We start from the raw sequence: 9,432 nt of genomic DNA on the forward strand, positions 1-9,432 counted from the left end.
AGACGTAATTTTGCCTGTCATGTCGTGTTTTGATTGTTTTCTATAGGGCGTGGCGTCATCCACGTGTGTCGCACATGTCGTCGTCCTGTGACGTCACCGCTAAGTGTATTATCGCCCTATTGGTAAAATATAGCCCACGTGACCAGTTTGAACCAATTAGATGAGTGTAGTCGGGGATTTTAATTTGAATTGCTAATCATGTTTGTGAACCGACCTCAACTGCTCAACGTGCGAAACTCGGCACAAGTGAACGCAGTATCGCCGCTGAAACCTACTGATCGATCGGTGGTATAAAACGTTTCCATATCCACATCTTGCCTGAAATTTTAGAATTTTAGATTTTTTTTCAACATAAAACTTAAAGATGATGAGCATAGCGCAATTGCTGCAGGCAGCAGAATATCTGGAAAGACGAGAACGTGGTAAGTGGAGTTGACAGAAGAGTGTTATGATGCCGAAAAAATCGACATGCCGTTTGTTCGGGCTTGACAGCTGGGCATGAGCTCCATTTTGATCGAAAAAAATTTCTGTCCGTTTTCTTTTTCGCAGAATCAGAGCACGGTTATGCATCCCAACTGCCTTTAAACGAAGATTCTACAAGAAAAAGGCTTAAAAGCAAGAAAATTCACACTAGTAGGTGAGTAATCGACAAAAATAATCGGGGATTTTTTTTTGACATTTTGCTGTTGTCAGTTTTACATGTGAATGTAAACAAACCCGACCAGCTGATTATATGGGCAGGGCACCTGGACGTAATATGACAGAAAATTTATTTCAGAGAAGAAATTTTATGAACATTTTGTGGTTGATCATCTAATGCAATTGTACATATGTCTATTTTTTCTATAAATTCTCCTCGTAGTGTGGATTTTGATTTTGGGGCGACGTGGCCAGGCGCCATTTTTCTGTTTACGTCTCCCGGCCTAATCGACCGAGTTTACCGCTGTATTCATTAGGCGCTGGATTTATATTTTTTTACGATTTCGACACATCAGCTGACTATTAACTTAAATTGTTCAATGTCGATCTGTTGATCGAAACTTTTTCAATCGATTTGGTCCTTTTTTCGCGCCTTGCATATTCCTATTCGTTTGCAAACGTTTAGCGCGCACGTTCGCACAATACAACAGCTGCTAAGCGATCAGCTGTAGTTGCAAGACAGCCGAGGCCGACATATTTTGAATCGTGAAATTCCCGCTAAAAGAAGGAATAAAAATCACAAAACGAGCTCTATATGCAGGTCTTAAATTTGTTTGTGCAATCTGATGATTTTTTGTTGTGGCTAAAATCGAATAGAAGCTTCGATTAAATTGACACCTGGTGAGGCTGCGCGAGCATCGTAACGTTGCATACACACTCAGTGCGGAACAAGGTCATGCTGCTATGGAAAATTGTATACAACAAAGTTGAAATAGCAAGGTTTTGATATAATAGTCTCGGAGGTAAATAATTTTAAACTCTAAATTGTATTTTAATTTTGTGTTCATTATTTTATTTTCAGTCGATCAACCCATAATGAACTAGAGAAAAATAGGTAAGTGGAGAACGGAGGCGGTTTAGACGTTTTTTTCCGTTGTGTTTTTATTTTGGTTTCCCTCCATGTCCGAATACAAAGCCCGATGGAGGGGATAATACCTTATGAATAATGTATTTCCTAGCTTCGTAGGTCTTTTTTTAACTGGGCAAACTTATTGACTATTCGTTAGCATAAACAAAGGCCTTTAGACTTAGTGAGCTTGTATGTAACACATCTATCGTTATCAAAAGTGACGTGCATTTTGTGGCTTTCGGCCGTAGAATTAAAGCCTTGGCCTGCATTGTACTTCTAGGCCATCTCTACCTTGAGCCGTGAGGCCTTTTACGGAAGAGACGCTATATTTGATATTGGTCCCAAGAACGCTGAACACGCCTTTTATACCTCAATTGGGATTAAAAATGTGAGCTGTTAACAGTTATGCGGTCATTGATAGATATTGACAAATGTAATTCCTCAATGCAAGGCAAGGCCTTCACGGTACACGTTTCATGGTTTCCATGGAAATAAATGGGGACATGTGGATGAAACATTTCCTCAAAATGACAATGAGACTGCCACAGTAACAAAAAAATACCACTGTAAACATTTCATGTGACATTCATAGATTTTGGTAACATTTGCTTTCATATCTTGAACTACTTTATTACCCAGACCCTCTGTAATGGTGAAGCCCATAAAGTGTACAAAGTGTGTGTGACCTTACAGTTCTGAACTAGAACTGACCTGCATGTGTGTATTCTGTGTTATGCTGTTACATCACTCCCAAATCTTTTTATTGGCTGCAAGTATCAACAATGGCATGACAGATATGTGAACTGTTTACTCTAACTGTAATGTATTTGTGTATGCAAAAGACATTGAGGGGCCCAGCACAGTTTTGCATACAATAGGGTCATACATTGACATGCCTTCCAATTGGAAGATGATTACTGTATGCTAATAATACATTAGGGAGTGGAATTTGACCTCGTTCTTCTTGTTTTCATTCTTGCGGTGAGAATTGTAGACTTCGACAGTGCAGGGCATGGTGATACGGTGATAGCCAAGTTAAATCCTAAAACCACATTGATATTGGTGACCTTATCTAACCCACAGAATTTCCAAAATTAAGAAACACCAAATAGATATATCCTTGAGGACCTTAAAATAAATAATAATAATATAGATATGTGGGCTGATCTTTCCCTGGTCAGCATTACTTCATGTACTGGTGATATATAGGTCTTTATTTCTAATAAATAAGCAAGTGTCAGTTCATATTAACAATAGTATTTTCAGATGGAGTGGACTGTAGAGAGAGAGGGCCAATTTAACATTAGATGTATTTGTGCATCAACTCACAATCATGTTTATTTCCCTGGAGAATTGTTATCATAAAAAGTATGAAATGAGTTTACTTGCGTTGAACAAGTTTGACTGATTTGGGGAAATAAGTAAAGTCATGAAATGGACATGTCTCAAGTTCAAGTTTATCTTTGCACAGGCTTTTAACGCTAACAGCATTATGAATGTGTACAGTACTGTTTGATTTTAATAACAAAAGAGATCTTGCTAATTAGAATTGTTATATCAGTTGTCTTATTATTGGATTATTTCCCTGTGCCAAAAATGGATTACTGTGTTTTATTATTATATTTTAATGACAGTTATATGAAATCAGAGCTTCTCAGTTTCTGTTGATATAGCTACAGAAGGAAATAGAAACACTATCCCAGGGTGTATGCATATAGAGGAATAACACAATGTAATTTGGGGGCTAAAGGGATCCCTTGCTTTCTTTTGTGTCATTGTAATTAGAAAATGAGTACAAAATGGAATTTTAAATAGCTGATAGAAACAACAGATTAGAGATAAAAAGCTTTGCTGTAACTGTTAATTAAAAAGATATAGGGTGAGATCCACACCATGGAAACCAGACCCCACTATACTGGCAATCTTATCCTATGAACTGTACTAGATCTGTAGAATTCACTGCCAAGTTAGGTCACTTGAATATAAATAGACAGAGGTGAAGGTCAAGGATATAGCCAGTTTGTACTTACTTGACATATTGTGGAACTTAAACTTCAGGAAATTGGTGTCACAGACACAGCTATAGATTACAGTTTGTGTTTAATATACATATTCTGTTGTCGGGCGTCACACTTGTATTAAAATCTTGTTTTGTTTTTATTTTCAATTTGTTGGGTTTTACGTATGCTCTCAATTTTTAGTCTTTTAGTTTGCACAGATCTGAATTCAAAATTGAACCAATATAATTGTATTTTGAGGACAGATGAAAAGGTCATATGTGATATTTTTTTTAAAAATGTATTTGCTTGACTGGACTTGTCAGTACGGCAACAAGTTCTTTAAAATATGATACTTTTGAAAAAAGTGAAGCTAAAATTTAGTCAAAAACAAAATATTTTTAGCATAACATATTTTATCTTGAACAATATAAAGAAAAGAACTCATTCCAGAGAAAATGGATGATTTGAAAAGGGAAATGGTTGCTGGTACAAGTAGAGGCTTGAACAATGTGATGGTGTGATGATTTGGAAGTCAACACTCATGGATTAAATTTCAGAATTATTATTAGTGTGAATTTTTATGATGTTGGATTATTAGAAATAGGTATCAGTTTCATCTTTCTATATTGACAATTATCAAATATTGGCAATGTTTTGCCTTTTCAGTGTTTGTATTGGATGTTAAATCCCTGTACATATTTACATTGTACATCTGTCAACCTAAGAGCCTATTATAATGTATGTTGATCCAGAAAAGCTATGAAGGTTTTCTGGGTCAGAGGAAATGGAAAACTGTGTATGTCAATTCTCATTTGTTGCTCATGATGTCATGCCTATTTTTGAAGTAATATTTAAATCAGGGGGGCTCAAATTTCTCAGGAGTCTGAAATGACTTCAAGTGCCCCCCCCCCCCCCCCCCCCATTTTTGGGCAGTTTGAGTGATCTGAACTATGTTAGGTGTAGCATTCGTGTCTGTGTGTACAAGTCTGCATTATTAGCAAACAATATGGCTAGCCATTTAGCCTGTTTTTATGCAGGGATGGCAATGTATACGTTGACAGCTGTGATCCGAATTGTAACTTCTAGAATTACAATTTGTTCAAATACAGGTCAAGGCTATGGCAGTCTTGGTATAATCGTCATTTGTTTTGAAAAGTATCCGGTGACCTCAGGTGATAGGTGTGTTACATACATCCATATGAACTCTGTATAGTCAATATAACAAACTGATGACGTGCGATTTGTGACGATCTTTCTGTGATCATATACGGAGGACGAGGACATTGACTCGACTTTGTTGTGATGACGAAAGCCCTGTTAAGATACAGAGAGCGGAAATCAACAGAATGCAGTAATTACTGCTCAATGCCTGGCATTTTGCCAGACTAGTGGTTGTAAACAAATCTAGGGCACTTGTTCTTTTTATTAGATCCATCTCTTATGTCCTCATCTTTATTATTTTCTTTTCTTATCAGGAGAGCACATCTTCGAAACTGCCTAGAAAGGCTAAAAGAAATAGTACCTGTTGGGGGTGAAGCATCAAGACACACAACACTAGGTCTCCTAACCAAGGCAAAAGCATTCATTAAGGTATGAATCAGTTTATTTTGTATATGTACTGTATATTTCATCCAGCTAGACTTTCAATGGATCGGCCATGCTGTGTTGATTTCCATATCTGTAATCAATACACAAGTGATATATTTCATCTGTGTGTACATTTATCAAGGAGATGCCAGTATTACTATGCTGTTGCTATGGTCACAGCTGATTCCTTATCAATGAGATTTCAAAAGGGAGTGAGTAGATCCATAGAAAGTATCCAGTAACAGCTTTCTATGACGTCTGTATATCGCACTTTATTCATCCGATCTAGATTTTTGATATTAGAAAATTCATAAAACAGTTTTCATTGCCTGCATGTTTAAATCAGGCAAAGGTCTGAACCTTTCATTTGCATATCAAAGAATATTTCATGAGGTCTACTTTCTGTATGTGACTTCCACAGATATTGCATTCGCAGAATTGATGCTATTTCTGGCTGTTAAATCATTGTCGTTTCTTTTGTAATGTTATCTCTTGTCTGTCATTTTTTTTCCCTTATCAATTATTCTGTTATCTTTTTTGTGATTTTTTATAGAATTTAGAAGATAAGGATAAAAAACAAGCACAATTAAAAGACCAGTTGTTCAGGGAGCAGCGATTTCTAAAGAGAAAACTTGAACAGCAGCTTGACGTGAAACCAAGTTATAGAAGGAAACCAAGGCAAGACAGCACAGGGTACTCGGATGATTCAGAAAAAGGCAAGTCCTTCAATGTGTCTTCTTTCAAGTAGAAACTGAATGATTGCAGGAACTGTTTATGTGGAGCTGTGTTCAACAGAAGAGCTGACACACTTCCTTGTCAATGTCATTAGCATAAAGGTTGTGCTTGGGAATGAGACATTCCATTATGTGTAGAGGGGTTGTAGCATCAGATAGTTACAAGCGCCAACGATAATCAATTTTCACAAAAATAAACTGGAATTTCTTTATTCTCACCATAATTTTTTTCTTTAAATTTCACGAACTAAAAACGTGTGCTAAATTTTTCAATCAACATATTGTAAAGAATCTTTCAACTATGTAAGAATTTGAAAAGAAAAATACCAATTATTGAATAGCCACAAGTGAAATAGTATGCCCCATTACCTGAAAACAGTGAATAGAATATTGTTGAAAACTTATCAAAGATGAATACCTTGCAAAACTCCTGCCAACAGTGGACAGATTGTACCTCAGAGAAATCAATTTAAAAGGCCTCTTTACATAACAAAATGGGGACCCCTACAAAGTATAGTGGATATTTGTATTACACAGTCATTAACAGCACAGTTTAGACAAAGGCCAGCAGTGAGTTATTAGCTTTACTCTTAGTTCTCAGATATTTAAATAATTCACATGTGGTATTGCAGTCAATTTAGTTACAGGTACGGGCCTGTTAGAGGTCCTAGGTAATTGTATTATTAAAGCGAGTGTTTATATTATCTCATGTGTACATTACAAAGTATGTTACGTTAACAAAACAGCAAAAATAGGGGTATGCCATGAGTGAAATGTTTGTAGACTTTGCAACAAAATTTGTGAGAATATTCTTATTAATATCCTTTGTTGGAAATTTCGACATGCTAGACAGATATAAATTGCAGTTGGGAAGTTTTATTACATATTTTATTTCAAGTGAACTTTCACATAACATCAGATAAAAAGTCCAATATGTTTTCGGGAGTATAAATGTTTGTCAGGTCTCTTTTTAGAGGAGTGACGTATCCTTCACCTGCTACTGTGGTAATTGAAACATAACTTGTTCATTGATAGAGCTTGAATTTGTAAACTGTAGGTCAAGAAATGGGATTAAATTCTTGCTTAAGAAAAATCAGTTATAAGCATTGTAACAAGTAGAGGTTAGCATGGAAAGAAAGAGTGCCAATGGTGTTGTAGCACAACTGTAGAATTTGGTATGATGATGTTATTTCGAGGCAGGTTTGATTTGTTGTTGTTGGACATCATTTCAATCGTCTCGGCAAATTTGTACGAAAAAAATGAGCAGTGATATGAGGAGAAAAACACATTGATTAATATTTATTTTGTTGTATTTTTTTTTTTATTACAGATGAGGTTGATATTCTTGGGTATACGAGTCATAGTGATTCAGATGAGAGGAGCAGTGTTGAAACAAATGGTAGTGACGGTGGTTACACGTTAAATAGTATCAAAATGGTTGTCGTGGAGCAGGACTCATCGTAGATTGGTTTGAAACCAACACATCAAATGCATACACCATGCTGCAGTGGTCTGGCAAAGCTTGGTAGAAGCTAAATTTTTCCAGCAAACCAAAGAGAACAAGTTTATGTAAAAGCCGAGCAGTATTAGCTGAAATATTTCCTAACGCAGCTGCTTCCTATTGTGTGTTTTTTTTTTACACCCAAGATACAACGCTGATGGAAATTACTGCAAGAAAACCGTGCAAGAGATAGACTCATTTCAATCCTGCCTTCATCAGGTTTTGCCAAACTGGAGCTGACTTCTAATTTCTTTGTCGACTCAAGAGGTCAACAAACAAACAAACAAACAAAGTTATTTTTGTTGTTTTCAATATGTTACTGTGAAGATCATCAAGCAGACATGTCTTTTTAAAAAAGAGAAGTTTTAGCATCAGCATTTATGAAATATGTTGAGCCATAGCTTTAGAGCGCGCTTACAGAATGCATGATGAGAACAAGATAATAGTTTATTTGTGTCCAACGTTCATATTTTCAGAGAAAATAATCTGTATTTAATACCAGTTTCAATCACAGGATAGTGTAATATCCTAGAGAGACTTTAATATGCATCTTTATAGAAGGAATATGAATTGCCATCAGACAAGCCCAAGTTTGGGCACCATTACTGAAATCAGCGCTTTGAAGCGCTCATATTTGTGAAATTTTTTTTTGTGTGAACTGGGCAATATTGGAGTCCATATTTGAACATGTGTTTACTCTCTTGCTAGGCTATTTATAGATGTGCATTGTTGTATACAACAAGAGATGTTGGTGACTAAGATTATGTAATAGTTTATTGCTGGCATCCTTGTAACAACAGAGTCTATTCATCACAACACATTTTGTACTGGTAATCATAGTGTTATGATATTTCGACAATGCTCAATCAAATTGGGACCAAAAATATCTAGTTTCCCTTACAGCTTTCAGTCATGGCTTTAAAAAGCTGCACCTATCCTCCTATTCCTTGCAAAAAAAAGCTGTGCAAAAAAAAAGACTACAAAATGAAAAACAAACTCCCAGCATTGATCTTCTTTACAAGCATAAATGCACTCACAAAACAAAACAAAATCTATCTCCTTAAAGCTATGATCCCTGATGTGTTAGCATAAAACTTTTTGTCTAGTGATCCACTTTGGATCTAGATTTTACACAGGCAATGTGACAAAGCCTTGAATTGTCATGCAAATTGTTGGGGTACAGATTTAGTGTTGAATACCAGGGCTGGTTTGGTCTATACAACTGTTATCCATGCACGGGTCTGGACTGATAAACAGAGATTTTAATACCAAGTGCTGTGAGACATACATATAATATACAAAACATTCCAAAAACTTTTTAAAAGTAAATTGTGACTATTTCTCTTTATTTTGGAGACAAGAAAAAAAAGTTTTAATTTGCCATTTGCCATCTGTGGCAGCCCTACTTCAAACAAATGTGTCATATTCTACAGTTTTTCGCATGCTAGAAATTTGGAGAAAAATGATTGTTTTTTGTTTTTTTTTGCATATGGCTGAAAAGACTATATTTTGAAAAAATCAAAAAGGAAAGTTGATGAAGGACAAGATAGTTGATGCTGAAATTTTATATAAAGAATTGTGTGGTGTTAGTCGTCTAGTAGAGAAAGAACAATTGTGCCTAGAGCACGCAGACACAAATGCTTCCAAGATTAAGCATATGAATTTGGACGTTGCGATCTGTATCAGCTGTTAAGTTATTTGGAAGGTGTGCTTTTGAAAGTGTTTTCCCATGTGTTTTTTTTTTTATTAGAATATTACCAGATGCATAATTTATGATTTTTTTTTTAAAACCAAAAATGTCAATGGCTTGTTGCTTTGTGTCAGTGTAGTAGTGTCAACTTTTACTGCAACCATAAACAATAGAGAGGGGGTTCCCCTCTACTGTCTATGCAGCAGCAAGCATTTGTAGAGAAATAACAGAACTTAAAAGTCTTAGATTAAAGAAGAAGAAAAAAGATCTCCTGCACATAGAGAGTAAATTTTGATCAGGGAGCTTTTATATGGTGCTATTTATATTTTAGAATTTTTAGCGAAAATGTTTCAGAAATCTAGAAAAATTTT

At 35.7% G+C, this 9,432-nt stretch overlaps 1 protein-coding gene across 1 annotated transcript; it reads left to right on the forward strand.

Moving 5' to 3' along the window:
- Positions 1-234: 234 nt before the first annotated feature.
- On the forward strand, positions 235-9,155 carry LOC144446469 (max dimerization protein 1-like). The gene is made up of 6 exons (XM_078136235.1): positions 235-422; positions 550-637; positions 1,502-1,534; positions 5,025-5,139; positions 5,690-5,852; positions 7,201-9,155. The coding sequence occupies exons 1-6, from the start codon at positions 365-367 to the stop codon at positions 7,332-7,334; spliced, it is 591 nt and encodes a 196-aa protein (XP_077992361.1). The 5' UTR covers positions 235-364; the 3' UTR covers positions 7,335-9,155.
- The last annotated feature ends 277 nt before the right edge of the window (positions 9,156-9,432 follow it).

This window comes from Glandiceps talaboti, chromosome 15 (genome assembly GCF_964340395.1).
Source record: "Glandiceps talaboti chromosome 15, keGlaTala1.1, whole genome shotgun sequence".
Classification (NCBI taxonomy): domain Eukaryota; kingdom Metazoa; phylum Hemichordata; class Enteropneusta; family Spengelidae; genus Glandiceps; species Glandiceps talaboti.